The following is a 22,461-nucleotide window of genomic DNA, read 5'->3' as shown; positions in this document are numbered from 1 at the left end:
GTTTTTGCTATACAGGGGCCCTGACAATCTTTTCACTCTAACTTGAGCATACAAAGGTATTTTTTTGGATTCGAAAGAAGTGTCGAAAAGATGATTCAAAGACAGACATGATGATGAAGGTATTTTATGAATTTTTTTTTCAAGTTCAGTACCTATTTTTCCGCTCGAAGTCAGATGATGCCTTCTATCTTCCCAAGGGCGTAACTTGCTCATTATAGATCTATTTTTCGATTCGAAAGAAGCACAAGAAAGTTCTTCTTGAGAACTATCCAACTTATCTATTATTTTCATCAATATTTCTCAAAAAGTATATGTAATTCTCAAACTAAAGCTTTTTTTCCTCTTTTCTTGTTTACGCATCCTTCTAATAGCTGGGGTTCAATTTTTTGCATTGTAGGGGTATGTTCTGTGTTGTTATTTATGTTATTTATATCAAAAAACTGTAACTTTTTCAAAAAATAATCCAACACCTTCTAAAACAATGGTCAAGACCTCTTTTTCTCTACAATTTTTGACCCCTCATAACTATCACATGTGGAAGTCATGATGACATGACTTCCCTGATCAAAAGGGTTGTGCTCTTGTTTAGACATAGTGCAACCAGTTTTATAGAGGTAGTTCGAGGTCATGCAACATAGGAACAAGATGAATGAGGCAATGGGGTTGATTGCTTTATAGGTATCTAATAGTCTACAATTTCATCTTGATGGGTGCAATACCCCTCTAGCTATGTGGACCAAGTTTGACGACTTGTTTGGTACTGTGAATGAGCTAAGGCACTTTAGATTGAGGTAGAGCTTACCTTTCTTATACCAGATTTTTTTGTCCTTCCATTGGGGACTTCTTGATGAAGTTCAAACAATAAAGATCTTTATTACAAGGTTGTGTGAAAAACCAAGATTGATATGGAGTGCATATACTTGATTATTTCTAAGCTTCATGGAAATTTTCAGATTCTTGCTTCTACCTTCTATTCCACCAAAGATGCTTTGGATACTAGATTTACCATGCCATCCTTTGAGGTTTTTTGTGATTGTTTGACTCAAAAGCAAGCTAAGCTCTCTTAGTTGGATTCTCTCACAGGCTCACAACTTATGTATTGGTAGCTTGGCCATCTTTTGGGATAAAGGAGAAGAAATATAAGTAATATCCTATAGAGTCTCAAATTGATTCTAGCCCTCACATCACATCAGACCCACCTCTTCCTAAGGGAGATAAACCAAAGCTAGAAAGACCAAAGTGTGCTTATTGTAATAAGCCCAATCATGATGAGTCACGTTGCTATGAGAAGAAGTTAGATGGCTATGCCAAACAAGTTTGAAATTTGACAGCTCTCCTTCAGAAGAGCAACATTGATATTCCTTCTACTTCTCATAGATCTTTTTCATCATCATCATCATTTTAGTTAGCCGGTAAAGATATAGGAAAGAGTAATGCACTATGTGCAACTACTACTCCACACTCTTCTAGATGGTTACTAGATTTAGGTGCTTCACAACATATGGCATCTTCTCAAGATTTGTTCTATTCTTTTGAGGCTTCTCCTACTCCACACATTTTGATGGGGAACAACACTGTTATGACAACATGTGGGAAAGGTTCTATTGACATTAACAATGGTACAATTCATGATGTACTATGTGCTCCATCTTTGTCCTCTAACCTTCTCTCTATTTATCAGATTACACATAGTGGGACAAGGAAGATAATTGAGTTTGCACAAGATTTAGTGCACATTAGAGATAGTGAGACATGCAATATTGTTGCTACATGGACTGTTGATCATTCTTCCTGCTTATACTTTTTCTTTCATTTTTGTCCACCATCTTCGCTATTGGAGACTCGCTCTCCTTCACAAGAGACTACTGAGGTGAAGTCAGGCCACTTGAACTTATTTGTTGTTCCCAAGACTAGTGTTGTGACTTCTACACCTCCACCTTCTGCTTAGATTCCATCTATTGCACATGATTACTCGTCAACATTGCTTGCCATTGTAGCTCCAATCATCAAGCCACCTACTGCAGTTGTTGAGGATATATTAGAGGACACACATCTCCTCTTAGATGATAGATTCAACACACCTGTTATCCCACCTCCATTAGAGATTCCATTTTAGGATTCTCATGCATTCTCCTTTGAGCATTAGCTAGGACTTCCAACTTCACCTTATATTCAAGTGTCTCACCCTCCTTATCCACTGCCTTTGTTTATTTTAGATTGGAGCCACATTGGTATGTTCATTGACACTAGAGTTCTACCATTCGGGGGGGCTATGGAGTCTCAAGCCTCTATCATGGGGGGTTTGATTATACTAATGGTCTTGAGAGAGTCTCTTAAGATATTTCATTTATGCATAATTTTTTATCTCTTTTTGGAGTAGGGGTTTTCCCATTGGGTTCTCTCTATTGCTCCATTTCATAGAGATTTGTTTGTGATTGGGTACCTCATCAAGCCTTGTTGTTAAGACCCAAGTTTTGCTTGCAAGCATTGTTGCTCATCTTAAAGGGGTGTTAGAGTAAAAGGTTAATTTAATTTATTTTATTAATTTACTTTTACTCCCTTCTTAATATTTTCCTTTATACACTTGTATTTCCATTTAATATTTAATTAGTAATTATTAAATGTCATTTTACCTCTTAGGGTTTCTCTTTCAGATTTTCGATCTCCTTTATAAGGATTGATCAATTGTAAATTCATCTTATCTTTTCAGTCCGATAATATATTTTTCATATTCTTAGAGCAAAACCCTTGCCTCTTCTTTGTCTTTTCTTCTTTGTGACAGGTTCTTGCATGTAGGTGTTCTTCAAGTTTGTATTGCTCAAATCCTACATTAACAACTCAAACTCTACACATGAAAGTTTATGAGTGAGAGTTTTGTGTGAAACCACTTAGTCAAACAAACATCTGCATGCAAAAAAGCTATTAGAAACAACACAAACACATTTTTGTTTGTTTTGTTTTTTTTGAATTTAGACTAACAAAAAAAGCTTCTTATATACAAATAAATAAAATATAATTGTTTTTTTACTAATTTATATAACTATTGTCACACAACTATTCATATGTTAAAATAAGTCCAAATAAATCTATTTATCCACAAAATATTAAATATTAAACAATAAACATTCAAATATTTATTAAATTATTAATTTTAAAAACTGTTATTTTATTAATATTCATATAAATTAGATCTAACTAATCTTTTCACTACACATAATTTAATTAAAAAAATGAATATACATTAAGACATGAATCAAATCAACAAATAAATCAATAAAATCTTATAAGACAATAACACTACCAAACAAAAGAATTGAACTTCAACAATAAAAACAATAAACTATAATATAACTGTCACACTATGCGAATGCCAACTACTTATACATATTTATTATTTGACTATAAAAAATAATAAAAATAAAAAATAAAAATAATATTTCTTTTCCTCAGGTCTTTCTTGTTTAATATTAGATACACAAAATCTACTAAAGAATTAAAAAACTAAATCTTGAATATTTAAACTATTAGTAAGAAGAATGGATGTAAACACATCAAAAAAACACCAAATAGAAAACTGTCAGAAATGCACTTTTGATTTCTAAACAGGTGGAAAGTACAATTAAGACAATTTTAGCGTGTAAGAGAGAATCTGTTTTTAAGTCTTTCTTTTGAAACGAGGGACCTTGGGCAAACCCCGGAAATGACGACAATTATTCTTTAGTAAAGAGAGAGAGGGCGTAGTCTATCGTTAAAAAGGCTAAAATATTGTAAAATGGTTCGTCTGTCCCCCCGCGGGGAAACTCAAAACATCGTTACCAGCTGTTGACCAATATGGAGCTAGCATTTTAATGGAATGTAAAAATTAAAAAAACGAATGATTTAATGATAATGATTGCAATTTGTGGTAAGAAGATGAGATAACGGCGCTTTGTCCAATGCGCCTTGTCCTTTGTCCTCTCTCCATTCACACTCCCTGACACAGACTTCTCCTTTTTAGGCCTTTCAGACTCTGCCCCTTCGTCCCTTCACCATAGCGGCCATAGGTATTGAATGTTGTGCAGCTTCATTTGTTCTTCATCGCCATTGCCATTGCCATTGCCTGCAACAACTAGCGGTACTGTTTGTTTGTTGGTGGTCCCTCAGCTGTAACTGCAGCTGTCACAAGCACCAGGAGGGAGAAAGGGGGGTGAGGAGCAGGTGGGGAGATGCTGTTGTTTGCTCTTATGGCTTTACTCACCAACACAAGAAGGGTCAATAGACATCCAGCTGGTTGCTTTCATTCTCTCCATTGTTAATATTATTAATATTCCTCATCTTATTAGTCTCCTCTTTGAAGAGAGAAGGATTTGGTGCCCCTAAGCTCTTAAGGGGGAGCACTACCGTTGACATTGTTGCAGTGGAGTCTGTAGCAGCCGTGGCGAACAGCTTTCCTTGGTTCTAAATGGTATGGTATGCTTCTGGGTTGTGATCGTTTATGCATTTGGCGAAAGACCAAATGAGTTATTTTTTGGGTTTAGGCTCCTTGTTTCTGATTGCATATTCATTTTTGGAAGCAGATGAGTTGGGATTCTTTTCTTTCATAGGATCTCGGAGGCTTCAGATCAAGGCCCACTCGCGGAAACGTGCTGTACGAGCAGTTTCCTTTCACTCCGCAAGACCTAGAGCAATAATCTCCATCTGGCATTGTTGAAAGGTGTGGAACTCGAAACTCATGACCGTGAATTTACTGGGTTTTTAGTGTTTCGGAGATGGGTGACTGTATTCTTTGAATCAGTTGTTTTTAATGGCTACCCATTTCACTTCAAGTCAAACCACAGTTCAGCCTGAATTGTTCCACCTTATAGTGCTACTGGACTGTAACTTCTCTTTAGTTAGCATTTTTGGGTTCTGTAAAAGTATTTGGTTTTTGTATTGTGACAAGTTGTTTGGCTTTGTGTTGTATGGATACTGAATTTTTCCACGTTGTATTGCCAGTGGACTGTAACTTTCCTTTATTTATCCTTTTTGGATTCTAAAAGAGTGTTTGGTTTTTGTATTGTGGCAACTGGCAAGTTGTTTGGATTTTATTTTGTAACGTGCTATTTGTTATTGCCAGATTTAATGGAGAGCCACCGTGTGATTAGAATCCACGACCAGTATTATCTAGGCCACTAGTAGTTGTTCCAGCAACTGAACTGCAGGCATTAATCACTCTTTGCTTGTTGCACACCACATGCTCTCGCCTTTAGTCTGGCTATATCATGTCTACTATGCTCTACTGCTTGATTAAGTTGTTTGACCTTTTTATTTAACCTTAACATAGCCTGCGTGCCAATGCTTTAATAAAGACTATACGCAAATTTATTCCCTGTCCGGATATATGTAAACTAATTAGCAACTTTGCTGTCGATGGGTATATCTGTGTACTGGGTTGTTACCATCATTCCGCTATTAACAACGATAACTAGCACCTTAAGAAACTGCGTTTTCATTTTGCAAGCGAAAAACTAAGTAGGCTCGACAATAATCTCGATAAAATTGTGGCGTTCCAGAAAAATCACAATCACAAAAGCGTTCTAGAATTGTTTTGAAATTTTGAGGTGAAGGCTGCAATGAAATTGAATATTCATGGAGGGGGAGGCCATTAGTTTTCGATTCTTCTCATTGAAATTGTTAAATTGATTTTATCTTTTCCTAAAGCAGAAATTTAAAGTATACCAAATGTTGGTTCATGATATAATGTTCTTGTATCTGATATTTTCCATGCAATTCTTCTTCAGCAGGTGATGCATATTCTCGAGAGAAATTATCAATGTGGCATTGCTTTCTAATGTAATTGAGATGACGAGGGAAGCTGACAACTTAAGTTTTTGTTGCTGACAAAAGACTTGGTAGATGCATTATTAGAGTGATTGGTCATATGACGGTTCATGTTCTATTTATTGTATTTAAATATGAGCAGTCAAGCGACACATTCCAATCTGTGACAAAATGATTGGTGAATGAGTTCTACTGTAAGTTTTGGTATGCTCACCAAGCTATCTGCATGATTATCCCGGACATATAGGTTATGGTTGCCTGACAGTATGACTTGCTCTCTTGAAGCCCAAGTGCTTACTCAGGGAAGTGGCTTTCATATTGGGGATGCAGTGACCAAGAATATCCACCATACTAGTGGTTTGAGAAAATTAGCAATGAAATGGAGGGGGGGGCAATCCACGGTCAGCAATACCAAAAAGCAGATTCCATCCAAATGGCCGACAATTGGCAGATCATGGCATACAAAACTGTTTATTTTGTGGGTTCTTGGAGCAGCCATGCTTTCGATGCACATCTTCTATTCAATGAATAATGATATAGTTAAACGTCGCAAGGAAACATTAGCAAGCATGTGTGATGAGCGTGCACGAATGCTGCAAGACCAGTTTTCTGTAAGCATGAATCATGTGCATGCATTGGCCATACTAGTTTCAACATTCCATCACAGGAAGAATCCGTCAGCCATTGATCAGGTTGCAATCAATCATTATGTTTATGTGTCATAATGTACATCGTTTTGAAAATTCAAATTTTGTCACTTATGACAATATCTGTAGTACATGAAAATTTGATAATTTGAGCAATTCTCGACCAAGTATTGAAGCAGGAGTTTGGTTAAAGATGATCATTCCTAAGTTTAGTAGTTTGATTCTGTACTTAGACGCCTTTGTGGAACTGTGTGAAATATAACTCCTTGTGCTAGGGTGATAAGCAAGCAAAATCATCAAGCCTTGGAGCAGTCACTTTTACAAAAAATCACAAACCTAAATGCTTTAAGTTTGTATTATTCTTTCAATTTTGTCTTCACTATGAAAAGATCCTTTTCTTTGATTTCCATGCTCACATGACATGTCAGACTTAGATGCTTTTGTGAAACTGTGTGAAATATAGCTACTTATGCTAGGGAAATACACTAGCAAAGTTGTCAAGCCTTGAAGCAGTCACTTTTACAAAAAAGTCAAACTTAAATGCTTTCTGCTTGTATTATTCTTTCAATTTTGTCTTCACCATGAAAAAGACCCCTTTCTTTGATTTCCATGCTCACTTGACATTGCAGACTACAAAGCAACCCTGACTTTCAGCATTTATGATTTGCCCAAAATAGAATCAATTTGATTATTTTGTTTACATTCTCATTCCCGTACTTTGGTCCATGCAGAAAACATTTGCTGAATACACTGCAAGAACTGCTTTTGAGAGACCTCTCTTGAGCGGTGTTGCTTATGCTCAAAAAGTTCTTCATTCAGAGAGGGAACAATTTGAAAAGCAGCAAGGTTGGAAAATCAAGATGATGAAAACCAAGGAGCCATCACCTATACAGGATGAATATGCCCCTGCAATCTTCTCACAGGAGACAATTTTTTATTTAGAATCTCTTGATATGATGTCCGGAGAGGTTTGACTATCCATCTGACATTTTCTTTGTTTACAAAAGTTGATCCAATTCATCCCTTTCTGAAATTATTATTGCTTCTTTTAGAAACTGCTAAGATTTTCAATTTCTCTCATTACATATCTGTTAGACTCCGGTATCCTAATATTTGTGTGCATACAGGAGGACCGTGAAAACATATTGCGAGCTAGAGCAACTGGAAAGGGTGTTCTTACAAGTCCTTTTAGACTGTTAGAATCCAATCACCTTGGTGTCGTTTTGACATTTGCTGTTTATAATACTGATCTTCCATTAGATGCTACACCAGAGGAACGCATTCAAGCATCAGCAGGGTTAGTTACTTTTAGTTCGTTCGCATACTATGCATACTTCTGAACACATGTTGCTCAAGGAAGATTGAAACAAGTATTTGTTAAATAATCTGCTATTTATCCTATATATCAGGTGAAAGGGATGATAATCCTGTCCCATTTACTGTACCTTAAACTGGCAAATATATTTAACTTTTTGAGAGTACAACTTACAGGTGTCTGGCTTTTGATACCTCTTTGGGTAGAATCATAGATTAAAATCTCTCCGAGAAGTGACAGATATCTCTACTTCTCGCGAGAACTTTTCCAAAACGAAAAAACCTCAAGAAAACTTGGTTTTCTCACGAGAAATTCAAGTCGTGAAAACCTCAAATTCTCGCTGATAAGTTGGCCACTTATCTGCAATAAATCACAAACTTCTCATGATAACTTAACTACTTCTCTTAGGCAACACCAGTAAAACTGGGACACCCAGTGACTTGCCCATTTGTTGTTTGTTTTGCAATTTTGAGTGTTTGGAGTAAAGGAGAAGGATTTTGACAGAGAGAGAGTTTTTGGAAGCCTTGTAGATAGATCACAAGTGGATTCATGGCAAAATTCTGGATTCACAAGTAAGTTTTCTAAATTCTTTTTCTTTTTAGTGGGAAGGGGAAGGGGAAGATGTAGATTAGTTTCATATTTTTACTTGACATTTGTATTTGCTTATCTTTTTACAAAGGCAATTTTCTATTTCTAGTTTGCTTTAGAGTTAAGAGTCTCTGAATATGGCTGCCAGCCATCAACATTCCACATGAGGATGCAACTTTCTTACATATTACGTTTATATATATCTAGGTCAGCTTGTTTGGTTTGTTTACTCATTTACGGACTCATTAGATGCATATCCTTATTGAATTTGCCAAAAAAATGCATTTCTAATTAAATTTACGTCATTTTAAAAATTCTCGATATTTTCCCAAGAAGTTGCTGATTTATCTCCGATATTTGCCGAGAACCTTTTTTTTTTTTTTGCTGATAAGAGGCAGAGAACGAGATTTTGAACTATGGGTAGAATAATAATGTAAATCAAGGCTGGAGGGTCCAATTGAGGAGTAAGATTGCTTGCAGCTAAATGTAAAACACAAATACAACTCACAATGGAACTAAAATGACATATATAATAAACTGAATTTTTATTGATTCAAATGAGGATTGCCTGAACTTGATACATGCTCTAGGTATGCTAGCCGTGTGATTAAATGGTAGATCTTGAAGATCTCAATATCAATTAGCTATCTGTACTCTACCTCCCTCCCTCCCTCCTTCACCCACCCCCCCCCCCCCCCCCCCCCCGAAATCAGGCTTCTCTTTATATCAAGATTCAAAAACACTCAGTCAGGAGGATGATTATGACAGTTCTTTAGACCTTTAGATGCCAAACTCCAGTTGGAACGCAATCCACTCATTTAGTTATTAAGAAAACGCTAAACACTTTGATCGGGCATTTCATCAAACAATTAGCTCAACTTGGACTACTAAAATATAAGTCACGACCACAAATATATTGCTGTTATGAATCCTTCAATAAGATGATAAACCCAGATCAAATCTTTTGCCTGTTTCCCTTAGAACTTTCTTAAACTCTGGATTCTAGGTTTTTTGGGAATATGATTTTTCGATCTGCTAAACACGCTAGATTTAAAAAGAAAATGCACTATCTCCCCAAAAAATATTTGGATCTCATGCTTAATATTTTTCTTCTAAAAATTGGAAGAAATACTTTTGGCATAAATTAAGTGACAGAAAAAATCATCTATTGGAGAAATTTTCTGTGGTTGTAGCATAAATTTAGCCTTCAGGCACACTGACAGCTGAGTTCAGGGCAAAAGTCAAGGATCTTCAGACAGGTGAGTTCAGGTTACAAATTAAAGACTGTAGACAGGTGAATTCAGGGCACACATTTAGGGAGTATTGACTTCTATGTTTTTTAAACCACAAGCTTTTGTTTTGGTTGGTGCAGGTACCTAATTTGTCTAGATGCTTTTGTATCAGACACCATGGATAGGTAAAGAAAACATGAGCTTCTGCTCATGAAACTTGATGGAAATGACTGCCTTTGATGACAATCACAGACATGCTCTTACAAGTAGCATCTTAAAAATATTTATCCTTCCAAGTTCGACTGCTATTCATTGTACTCTTTTGCCTCATGTTTGCTTGGTAATTTTGAAATTGATCATGGTTTCAGTATCGTGCCTTTCCTTCTTGCGTATTCACTTACTCCAATTTAAAGTTTGTAACCTCAAACCTTATTGGATTCTCTGCTGGTGAAGGTCCAAGTTTCTAACATCGAAAATGGGAGAAATCATGAAATGTCTATTCCATCTGACAACTCTTATCTTTTAAGAATTCATTGACAATCACTTCAACACCCTGCATGGTACTATTTTCATCCATTTGAGCTTATTGTGGGTCCCTTTGGAATCCTTTCCTTATTCAAATGGGCAAGAACAGAGTCACCTAATCTGAAATTTTACTTCCCCTCTTTCCAATCAGAACTTTTCAGCTGTTCATGCCCTTTATTGTGCTCTCCTTTAATATTTTCTACAAACTATTTTGCTTCAGCGCCATATGTTTATATCTGCCATGTCCAGCAACATAGTAACACCTCTTAAGAGTATAACCATGAACAAAGTGTAAGGGTGTCTTTTCAGTGCTCTTGTCAACTGAAGTGTTGTTTGTAAATTCAGCTTGTTCCAGTACTATATCCTAGCTTCTTGGTTTGTTTTCTACAACATCAGCACATTTACAAGGGTTCTGTTTGGCTACTGGGTTGCGTGTGGATGACAAGCTGATTTGAACTGAAATCTCTTGTTTAACTTCTTCTGCTGAATTCATTCATTCAGCTAGTATTTGCAATCTTATGTTAGACATGGAGGAAGTCAGCATAAGATTTCAAAATAAAATTTCATTTAGCTAGTAGTTGCAACTTGAAAAACAAGAAGGTTGCTTGGTGGCTTGCGAGCACAAGTTTAGATTCTTATTGGTTTTCTACCGGATTGCAGATCTGGGCTAGCTAGGGTTTGGATCTTGCAAGATCTTGTAGAGCGATTGCTGTATTTTCGTATGTATTTGGCCATAACTTGGAAGACCTTACAGCCGGGCATATTGGATGTAAATATTATGAGAATTGACATTATTTTGGATCTAAATCTTTGTGTTATTTTTATTCTTCCGCTATGTGGTTACTTGTTGGGGGCTAGGACATCTCCTTTGGGGATTCTCCTGCCTTGCAATGCATCAGAATAGATCTTGTCAATACCAAATCATGGAGCCATGGATGTAGATGTGATTGAAGGAAGAAGAAGAAATGAATTAATGTAGCAGACACAATGTAGATCTCCTCCCTTGATGACCAGGAATGGATGCTAGATCTTGAAGAGGAAACTCTCCAAATGAATTCTTGAATGCTTTGAATGCTTGAAGATGCCAATATGCTTGACCATAGAAGTCTCATCAATACCTTATGTTTCTTCTCATGCGTGTAGGTGATTGATGATGTGAAAATGAAATGCCCAAGCTCCCTTTGATACTAGTTTTTGGAATTGAAAGCAAAGTGAGCCGACTAGGGCATTGGAGAAATAAATTGGGGAACTTGAGAGGATACGGTTATTATCAGCCTATGAATTTATTATATTAAGTTTCAAATGCAAAATAAGGTCGGCATGTGTCCGTATGGCTAAGTCCACAAGGATAAGTTGGTATTTATGAATTTCCAAGCATCAAGGGGAGGTTTGATTTGTTTGAAGACAAGTGGAGCGAATTTAGGGAATGGTAGAGTCTATATAGGGGTTGCTTTTGATTCGGTTTAAAGACTTTTAGTGCATTTTTAAAGAGTTTTCATGGTGGGATATGATGTGGCTTGACCTTATCATCAAGCACATGTTTTTTGGAGGTGTGTTTGGGGGCCTATTTTTGGGCTTCTTTGTTGAATTTGATCTAACTGGTTGAATTAGCATTGCACTTAATGAGTTTTGCAACTCATTTTAGGGAGTTCTTAGTTATGTAGAAATTTTGCGCTGAGTGATTTTTCTCTATCCATTGGGCACCTTTTTGCATTTTCTTTTGTAATTCATTCATGATGATATTTAGAGGATGCCTTGGAGATTATTTTGAAATAAGTGTTTATCATCTTCTTGTCATTTATGGAGTTGTGTGTAGTGTGACTTGATCAAATTGTTAGTGAAAATCTTCTTTCCTTAAGTTTTGTTTCTCTATTTTGCACCTATTATGTGATAAATGTAATGTTCAGGTTGCAGATTGTGTTGAGCAAATGTCATAGGTTCATTATTGTGAAATTCTCTTCTCCTTTATTGAGCAAGTAGGCATTTAGACTTTTCTAGAAAATAGTCATGTGCTTGCATGGTAACGGCAAGTTGTGTGAGTTAAGCATTGTTTTGTGGTTTTCAAGTGTAAAAGTTTCTTTGAATATCATAGGTTCGAAATTCAGGTGCATCACCGTAGGTTTAGGTTTTGTTTCTGTCATCTTTCTATCTCCTTCCCTTAGAAAATTTGTAAGTTTTAAGTTAAGCATCTTAAAGGAACTGACCTGGAAATTGGAGATCACTTCAGCTGCATGTCCCAGGTCGAAGGGATTACAATGTAATACCAGAATTGCTGAACTCTTTCAGTTCAGTTTCGGGTGCAAGTTTTGGTAGTTAATAGGTCCAACTCATTGACTGGGTGAATACACTGTGTCTCAAATAGACCTTATAGACCTAATATGTCACATTTACAAAGCGGGTACTGTATAGAGGTTTGGTCTTTGACTACCAATGGTTGGAATATGTCTACACATTTAAAATCACCAATTCCACCTTTAGTTTGTGCCTAGTACCTTCACTAGGATCTTTGTACTCAAACCCTTTGTCTTCCATGGCTAGTCACATATAGATGCCTAGCCCTAATTCACACATTTGACTGGTATCCAATTGCTCTTGATCCAAAACCTTCAGAATCATATTGTACATTTAGACCTTTCATTGTGCCAAGAATGAGAAGTTTTCACCAGTGCAATGAAGAGATGATATTCACCATTGTGTGTCAAAACCCTAGGTGCTTAGTGTTTCAGGCTTGTGTTTGCAAATTTGGATGGATCTTGCTTAAGACAACCAAATTCACTGGGACCAAAACCAACGAAAGGCTAATTCTTATCCAGATTTCCAAATAGGTTTCAAGCTTTCCTCAATTCATATTGAATGACTGTTAATAAAAAACTGTGTATTTGGCAAGAAATCATAAGCAATTTGCATTCAAATTTGATCAAAACTTCAAGTTACATCCTAAATTGTCCCAAAAAGCTTTAGAATGCCACCTCAGACCTCTCCCAACCAATTCAAATTGGTTTTAAAATTAGTTGGCCATTGGGACAAAAGTTGCTCAAAATGTTTACGATTTTTATCCTAACATATCAAAACACTTCACAATCCTCATGAATAGACCACATTTGGTCCAAAAACACTAGAGAATATGTTTCACACTTTGGGTGACCTTTGACTATGGTTGACCAAGTAGGTCCTTATAGGTTACAAACACAATATTGGTACTAAGGCTTATTACAATGCACAAGAAGGGCCGTTGGGACAAAGGTTGCTCAAAATGTTTATGATTTTTCTCCTAACATATTAAAACACTTAACAATCCTCATGAATAGACCACATTTGCTCCAAAATCACTAGAGAATATGTTTTTACACACTTTGGGTGACCTTTGACTATGGTTGACCAAGTAGGTCCTTATAGGTTACAAACACAATATTGGTACTAAGGCTTATTACAATGCACAAGAAGTTATGAATGGTCTTGCAAGACCTGATTACATTTTGGAAACATAAGACACCAAAATCCTCTATAGGATCCACTGATCTTCTAGGCGCTCCTGCACCACTGAGTTACACAAAATATGAAAGTGTACAACTTCTAGTCCCAACTTCTCATGATCCATTTTTTATTTTTATTTTGAAGGAGTCACTCCTTCTCTTCCAAGTACTATGCAATAAATGTACAGTTTGTAGACCTCAGTGACTAGATATTCGACTGCCTTAAAAACAAATATGCAAATATAAGGCTCTCCATTTGGAAATGAAATCACAATTGGTACACTGAATTTTAAAATTGGCTTCTAGTGAATCCACACCATCCCTTCTCAACCACTAGAATTTCAAGAATGCAAATCTGTGGATAACACATTAAAAAACTAGGAGGGAAAAAGTAAGAAATGAAACAAGGATTCAATTATCTATTTACTTTTTGACTGCAAAGAACGTCAGACCTGCACAGCTTATCAGAGTGCTCTGCTACCCAGCTTAGCACATTGTCCCATCTGAATGAAAAATGCATATTATATTTTTCTACCTTATATTCTATAGGTCATTTCTCTGCATTTATCATTTTTGCTAAATTACATATATCCAAAAAGGCTTGGACAAGATGCATGCACATAAAATGTTGTGCTGGTTGTTTAGATTCTGCATGTTTACATGAAATAAATGGATGCAAACTATGTCCTCAAAAGTGCTTTAGATGATAGGGAAAACAGTATTCTTGATAAGTCAAACTGTTATTAGCATTTTCTTGAAAATGATTTGTCTTTATTAGTTATTACCAAGCTCTTGTCTACTAGTCTCTTGAAAAAGATATTTATTAGTAAATTCTCGATTCTTCACTTTTAAGTTGCTCTGATTTACAATTTTAAGGGTTTGGCCTTCTGTTGAAAATGTTGAACGTTGATTTTCTTAGGGGTTTAGTATTGACTAAAATGAGAATGCAATGTGATTTATCTGAATTCATTATGATTCACACTGATACTTTTTTTTGAAAATTATCTTCTTTTTATTCAGGAGACTTAACCAGAACGATTCCTATATTTATTAAAAAAAGAAGACTGCTACCAAATAAATTTTAAAACTCAGCAAAAGACATGAATGACTATATTTATTATTATCTTGTGAAATCCTCCTTTAACATAATGGCCTTAGTTGGGATGCACACATTGATATCTCAAGTCAGTTGAGGACATTTTTCACTCTTTTACATTGTACAAGCATAGGATAGTACAATAGTTTAATGTTTATAGTTTTTGTTCGTGAAAGACAACAGAATTTTGTAGGGATGCATCTATATTATAAATACTATAAAGAAAATGATATTTATGTTGTAAACTGAAGCCCATAATGTGCTGAAGGCTTCAAGGAAAATTAACAGCCTGAAATAGAAAATGTACAAAACATGGCTCAATGCATCCCAAATGCATTTTAAAAATGGAAAATAGCCTGGGATATGGTAAGAAATGCCTGGACAGCTAGGGAAATTGCCAAAAAGTCCAGACAACATCTGGTTGCTTGCTGAATATTGACAACTTTGAGTTTGGAGGCCTTCAAAGATCCCTAAGCCCTCTTTGATTTAATCACACGCCCTTTATTTTCTGTGCTTCCCTCAAATAGCTTTGATAACAGAACTGCTGCAAAAGCTCATTATATTTTCTAAGATCCAGCCTATATGTTTTTCGTTAGGATATCTTTCGTATATGAGAGCTGTAATGTTTTCTGTATGGGATCTTACCGAATTTATCATTGGAGACAATGAACACTACTATGGGATATTTTTCATGGGAGTAATTCCATTTTGTTACTAATTCTTTGCTATGACTTACTTTGAGAGGTGCCTTTTCATTAAAATGTTGTGCTGGTTGTTTAGATTCTGCATGTTTACATGAAATAAATGGATGCAAACTATGTCCTCAAAAGTGCTTTAGATGATAGGGAAAACAGTATTCTTGATAAGTCAAACTGTTATTAGCATTTTCTTGAAAATGATTTGTCTTTATTAGTTATTACCAAGCTCTTGTCTACTAGTCTCTTGAAAAAGATATTTATTAGTAAATTCTCGATTCTTCACTTTTAAGTTGCTCTGATTTACAATTTTAAGGGTTTGGCCTTCTGTTGAAAATGTTGAACGTTGATTTTCTTAGGGGTTTAGTATTGACTAAAATGAGAATGCAATGTGATTTATCTGAATTCATTATGATTCACACTGATACTTTTTTTTGAAAATTATCTTCTTTTTATTCAGGAGACTTAACCAGAACGATTCCTATATTTATTAAAAAAAGAAGACTGCTACCAAATAAATTTTAAAACTCAGCAAAAGACATGAATGACTATATTTATTATTATCTTGTGAAATCCTCCTTTAACATAATGGCCTTAGTTGGGATGCACACATTGATATCTCAAGTCAGTTGAGGACATTTTTCACTCTTTTACATTGTACAAGCATATGATAGTACAATAGTTTAATGTTTATAGTTTTTGTTCGTGAAAGACAACAGAATTTTGTAGGGATGCATCTATATTATAAATACTATAAAGAAAATGATATTTATGTTGTAAACTGAAGCCCATAATGTGCTGAAGGCTTCAAGGAAAATTAACAGCCTGAAATAGAAAATGTACAAAACATGGCTCAATGCATCCCAAATGCATTTTAAAAATGGAAAATAGCCTGGGATATGGTAAGAAATGCCTGGACAGCTAGGGAAATTGCCAAAAAGTCCAGACAACATCTGGTTGCTTGCTGAATATTGACAACTTTGAGTTTGGAGGCCTTCAAAGATCCCTAAGCCCTCTTTGATTTAATCACACGCCCTTTATTTTCTGTGCTTCCCTCAAATAGCTTTGATAACAGAACTGCTGCAAAAGCTCATTATATTTTCTAAGATCCAGCCTATATGTTTTTCGTTAGGATATCTTTCGTATATGAGAGCTGTAATGTTTTCTGTATGGGATCTTACCGAATTTATCATTGGAGACAATGAACACTACTATGGGATATTTTTCATGGGAGTAATTCCATTTTGTTACTAATTCTTTGCTATGACTTACTTTGAGAGGTGCCTTTTCATTAACATACCCATTACTAAACTAGTTGACAATATATTCCACAAGGAGTGCAGTGAAGAATTGGTGCTCCTCCTTGCTATTGAAGTTTTCATTTACACATGCTAGGTTCAATTAAATCAATCAAAGTATGTAGGCTCCTTTGCACTTCAAATTTCATGAATCTGTTGATTGTGAGATGATGTTTGCTCTCTATATTTTAATATGATAGTGGTTCTAATTACAATTTATTGGTTTTTGCTAAGCTCTTTGTTTATTACTAATCTCTCTATCTCAAAAAAGTTATTTCATTAGTTGCTGGGTCTCTTCATTTTACAATTTTATTTTAAGGATCTGGCTTTCTGTTGCATGTCTGGGATATTGATTCTCATAAAGGGTTGAATATTGATTAAAATGAGAATGTCATGTGGTCCATCTGAATTCATTGTTCTGATACTCTTTGTTGGTTTGTACATTAATCTGAAGGCTTGATAAGCTACGTGTCATGCACTATATTTTGTAAATGGTGACATTTCATAATAATAGAACTAATGTATTTATACCATTTAAAAGAAAGTAGGAAACTTGGTTGAGGAATTTGCTTGTCAGTTTTGCTCTAGAATGACACTGCCATAATAGAGTAAGGTTACTCTGTTTACAATTGATCCTATTGTATGAGAGTTACATGTAACATTTCAGATATCAAACTCCAATCTAGCATCTCAGAGAATTCTACATATTATCAGGACACCAGGAAACAATGTATAAAATTTAAATGATGCATTGTTTATGGTATAGAACAGAAATCAGTGAAATCACTCTTGTATATGCTTGTGTGCATAGACTTCATGCTCTTGGCAGTGAATCTACGCATTTACATAGTTCAGAAGATTGAGCTGCTTTATTTGACATTGGTTCATTCAATATTTAGGAAAGAAATAACTTCATTAAGTGCCTCTTTTTGTTGGGATTAAGTTTAAGATTGTTATTGACTATTTGACTATTGCAGTGTCTGAAGTTTAAGTACAATGTGTAGAGAAATTGATCACATTGTGCACGGAACTTCTCTACACAGACTAGTATGTATGCAAAACAATTGACACAATAATATGAAATGACTAAAAAGAAATATCCAAAAAAGTAGCATTTTGATCTTGAGGTCATAAAATGACAACAAAAAATAAAATAATATCCTTCAAATTTTTTAAATAATATTAAAGTTGATAATATCCATTTAGTTAATGTAATAAATCACTGCTCGCTCTGCTTCAGACATGACTTCTACAGGCCTTCGAAACCTAACCTGTAATGTCTTGTCTCCTTTGCAAGATATTCCAAGGTGAATGACCAGTTTGATTTTCGGGGAACACTTGGATGGGCGTCCAGGATAAGGATCTAGGCTTCCAGCCTTCAATCTGGCAAATTCTTTCTCTAGTCCCTCTTTGCGAATTCATCTTGTGGACGCCTTTATCATGCTTTTCTACAATAGACAGTGTCTCCCCTCTTTTCTGTGGTACAGGGCTTTGATCCTTTTGGCTGTCATGACAAGGATTTTTTCTTTAGGGAACATTACCTCATATACCACCCTCACCGGTTCGGGAGGGTGTTCTTTTGACCAAGGGCGAGTTTATCTGCGATGAAATGCCCAAAGATGGCTTGGCATGCAACCTCTTCGTGACACCTTTGTGAACCTCTCTATAATTGGATGTCTACAATTTGGAAAGACAGCATGGAGTAGGAGGTCTGTATTTACCCCCTGCACAAGGGGCTTCTCTGTTCTCAAATTTCACTCTACAAAAGACAAAAAAAAGGTGCTAAAATATTGGCCCTGGGTTTTCAGATTTCCTGTTCCTGAAATCTTGGTTTCCATCCTTTGATCCTAGTACTAGACTTCTGCCTCTGCATATCTCTGGATTCGTCTAACCTACTTCCCCTTGCAACTATGGGAACTGGAGGGTTGGCAAGCTGCTGGAACTGGTATAGGTAAGTATTATTGCGCTTCAGAAGAAACTGTCAATTACAGAAGCTCCACTTGTGCACATTTGTGTGTGGAAATGGATCTTTCCAAAGGTCTTCCTGCTGAAACATATTTGAAAGTTGGTGACAGACTCTGAAGGCAACCCTTGACTATGAAAGAATTGCCTTCAGGGGAAAGATCTGTGGTGGATTGGGGTTCCATCCTTTGATCCTTGCACTAGACTTTTGCCTCTGCATATCTCTGGATTCGTCTAACCTACTTCCCCTTGCAACTATGGGAACTGGAGGGTCGGCAAGCTACTGGAACTGCTCTAGGTAAGTATTATTGTGCTCCAGAGGAAACTGTCAATTACAGAAGCTCCACTTGTACACGTTTGTGTGTGGAAATGGACCTTTCCAAAGGTCTTCCTGCTGAAACATATTTGAAAGTTGGTGACAGACTCTGAAGGCAACCCTTGACTATGAAAGAATTGCCTTCAGGGGAAAGATCTGTCGTGGATTGGGGTTGAACCACAACATAACATTATTTCTTTGGGGGCTCAAAGGAGCGAGATCCATCCCTGGTATCTTTGCCAGCCAACCTAAAGTAGAATACTTTCTTGCCTCTTGATCCTTCAGATTCAATATTGGGCAATCCACCTGGGACTTATATTAACAAGGTTATTTTTTTAGGATTTGTCAATTTCTCAAGAGAAAGTAGATTTGAAACAACTAGATAATTCTGCCAATCCCTTGGGAACTGTGCCTCAGCCTGCTAGTGCCATGTCCAGACACCATAGAAATTTGTCAAAGATTGAGCAAAACACATAGAAACATCAAGAGTGGACTAAGTTAAAAGGAAGAGGCCTTCTTTTGTTAAATCCATGTGTCCGATGCCACTGAGATCTTGTGCCTCCATTTTAAGATGCATCTTTTGAGTTCTATAGATTGTTGAGTAAAGTAGTTGCTACTTGACACCCTTGTTTAAAGGGCACACACTTCATTTATTTTTATTTCTGATTAATTTATGAGGTATGGCTTCTTTATGCCTAACTTATGGATCAGGAAACACTTTTGAAGTCTATAATAAAAGTGGTACGACATCAAAGAATATTGAAGTTAAGAAGACATCAGCCAAATAATTGGTGAATATTTACACAATCCAGCAAATTTTACGCTAGGCACAAGTACGAAAAAAAAGAATGTACCTCACTCTTTTGACATTGGGAAAGAGAGGAGGTTGGTACAATTATCTCGTCTTTTATGTGGCTCTCTTCCACGAGGAAGCCTAATGTTACTAGGGAGATTTGTTCGAGCATAATTATCATTGCCATCTTGAAATCTCGATTAACGTTGGGCTCAATCCATATACTAAGATTATTTCTATTGAGTATTATCCACATGCCACTACACTTACATTTCTCTTGCACAAAATCTCTTTAGTAAATGATTAAAAAGACTCGTTCTTGCAAAAATGGCTGAAATGGGCACCCCTGGATGTCCCAAAAAAACTAAACCAAATTGCTGAAAGGAATTATGTCAAACAGTTTGCATTCAACTTCTTATTTCTCCGTTTAATGTTTTAAACCCCTTATAACTCCGGAAATCAAACGTTTATTTGTTTGTTGTGTTTCGTGCATGGAATTGGTATCATACAACATAAACAAGAGAGAAACTACAATGATATGCAAAGTGGAAATGAACTGCTGTTAATAAAATGTTATTTTCAGAATTCATAAAACCAAATACATGGCAGATTTATCAACTCACTAATTACTTCAGCAGTATTGACATAATACTCCAGCCCATGCTTTCGAACTTGCTGCTACAATACTTTGTCCTTCAATCAGTCCACTACCTTCATAATACCATTCACTCAAAGCGGCATAAGCGTCGGACAAGTAGTGAAGAAGATATGAGCAAAATACCAAATTTGCCTGTAGCCGAAAATGCAACTAAACTGCCTGATAATGAAGTCAATAACAAAGAATTCCAAAGGCCAAACCCCAAGGGAATGACGTCTAGAATGTTACAAGAGAGGATAGACGTCCTCAAATGCCAAGAACGGAGCTGCAACTCACACACCAATTTCTTCTAATATTCAACTTGCCTAATGAAGCCACAAATGCTTCCTTTTATTCTATTTCCAAGGGTCCGCTCAACTCATATGGGCAATGTGGGATAAAAGATGTGTAATATATAAAACATATATTAAAATACCCCTTATGTCTCCCTTGGGTACACATCACCATAAAATAAATATTAAAGTAACACTTTAATATTTTACAATTAAATTAGACGTTACTTTAATAAAATTTCAGGCATTAAAATGTATTAGCAATCGGACTCCGAATAATGCGAGTGATAGCTCATCGGAAAGCTCTCACCGAGGAGTATCGAATCCAATCACCAAAATTGACCTGCACTGTGTCCTGCCGACTTACTAAAAATAGTAAGTATGCCTGAAACTGAGTAAATCAACTTCGTTTTGGCCCAAACTGGAAATGACTAGGCCAAAACACACCAGGATCCCATTAAACCCTTCGTTAGCCTTCGGGACCATGTAGAACAAGGCTAACGCACACACACTTGGTCAACTGCTAAAATGGGGACATTACAGTCCGCCCCCCTTGAAATTGCTTGTCCTCAAGCAATCTCAGTCCAGCCTGTTGAATAACCTGCTCACTCTCCCATGTAGAATCTTCCTCCGGCAGGTCTTTCCATCTGACCAAATACTCCTTCACTATCCTGTTTCTAAGCTTCCTCTCTCTGGTGTCTAGAATAGCCTCAGGTACTAACACAAGCTTCCCCTCCTCATCCAAAGGGGTTAAATCTGCAGAAGGCACTACACTCTGACCAATGGCTTTCTTAAGCCTAGACACATGAAACACATTTTGCACTCGATTGCCCTCTGGAAGCTCAAGCTCATAGGCAACTTTGCCCACTTTACGAATCACCTTGTAGGGACCATAAAATCTAGGTTTCAACTTTTCAACTCCGCTCTTCTTGAGCGATGACTGTTTATATGGTTGTAGCCTCAAGTAAACCATATCCCCTACCTCAAAGCTACGCTCTATTCGGTGCTGATCAGCATACAATTTCTGTTGATTCTGGGCCTGTTGTATATTCTCTTTGAGCACTTTCAGGATGTCCTGACTATCTTGCAATAAGTTTTTGGCTTTGGGCACTCTACTGTCCCCCAAAACTAAATCCATGAAGCTAGGTGCTTCATAACCATAGAGTGCCATGAAAGGAGTCATCTTGATGGACATATGATAAGTGGTGTTATAACAATACTCTCCCATATGCAACCATCTGATCCAAGCCTTTTGTTGTGTAGTTACATAGTTCCTCAAATATCCTTCCGCCCATTTATTCACAATCTCTGTTTGCCCATCTATTTGCGGATGATAACTAGTGCTAGGTGTAAGATCTGTACCACACAACCTAAAAAACTCTTGCCAAAAAACACTCATAAGCTTACTATCCCGGTCGCTGACAATGAATCTGGGCAGCCCATGTAACTTGAATATCTCTCTAAAGGAAAGATCTGCCACCTGTGCTGCTGTGTAAGTGGACGGAATAGCAAAGAAGTGAGCAAACTTCGTCAAGCAGTCCACCACCACATAGATGCAATCCCTTTCCTGCACTCGTGGTAAACCAGTGATGAAGTCCATCGAAATAATTTCCCATTTCCTATGAGGAATGGGCAAAGGCTGTAATAAACCTTCAGGAAATGTGTGCTCTCCCTTATTCTATTGACAAACCACACACTCCCTGACATACCTCTGAACATCATCCTTAAGCCCTCTCCATGAAAACCGCTCTCGGATCTGCCTGTAGGTCTTGAAGACCCCCGGATGTCCAGC

At 36.5% G+C, this 22,461-nt stretch overlaps 1 protein-coding gene across 3 annotated transcripts in view; it reads left to right on the top strand.

Moving 5' to 3' along the window:
* The first annotated feature begins 4,030 nt into the window (after positions 1-4,030).
* The window catches only part of LOC149552354 (putative histidine kinase 6), a 28,994-nt gene continuing 10,563 nt past the window's right edge, over positions 4,031-22,461 (top strand). Inside the window, exons 1-5 of one of the 3 annotated variants that reach the window (XM_089787899.1) lie at positions 4,031-4,444; positions 4,557-4,693; positions 5,763-6,491; positions 7,178-7,414; positions 7,574-7,743. In XM_089787899.1, coding sequence (XP_089644025.1) covers positions 6,066-6,491; positions 7,178-7,414; positions 7,574-7,743 — 833 coding nt within the window. In that variant the 5' untranslated portion in view covers positions 4,031-4,444; positions 4,557-4,693; positions 5,763-6,065. Of the gene's footprint in view, positions 4,445-4,556; positions 4,694-5,759; positions 6,492-7,177; positions 7,415-7,573; positions 7,744-22,461 lie in introns of those variants that run through there. The other 2 variants (XM_089787898.1, XM_089787897.1) reach the window with 2 other exon arrangements.

The sequence above is a fragment of the Cupressus sempervirens genome, chromosome 6 (genome assembly GCF_028749045.1).
Source record: "Cupressus sempervirens isolate cs-2001-9-10 chromosome 6, ASM2874904v1, whole genome shotgun sequence".
NCBI classification, from domain to species: Eukaryota; Viridiplantae; Streptophyta; class Pinopsida; order Cupressales; family Cupressaceae; genus Cupressus; species Cupressus sempervirens.
This window is presented reverse-complemented; position numbering and strand designations above follow the sequence as displayed.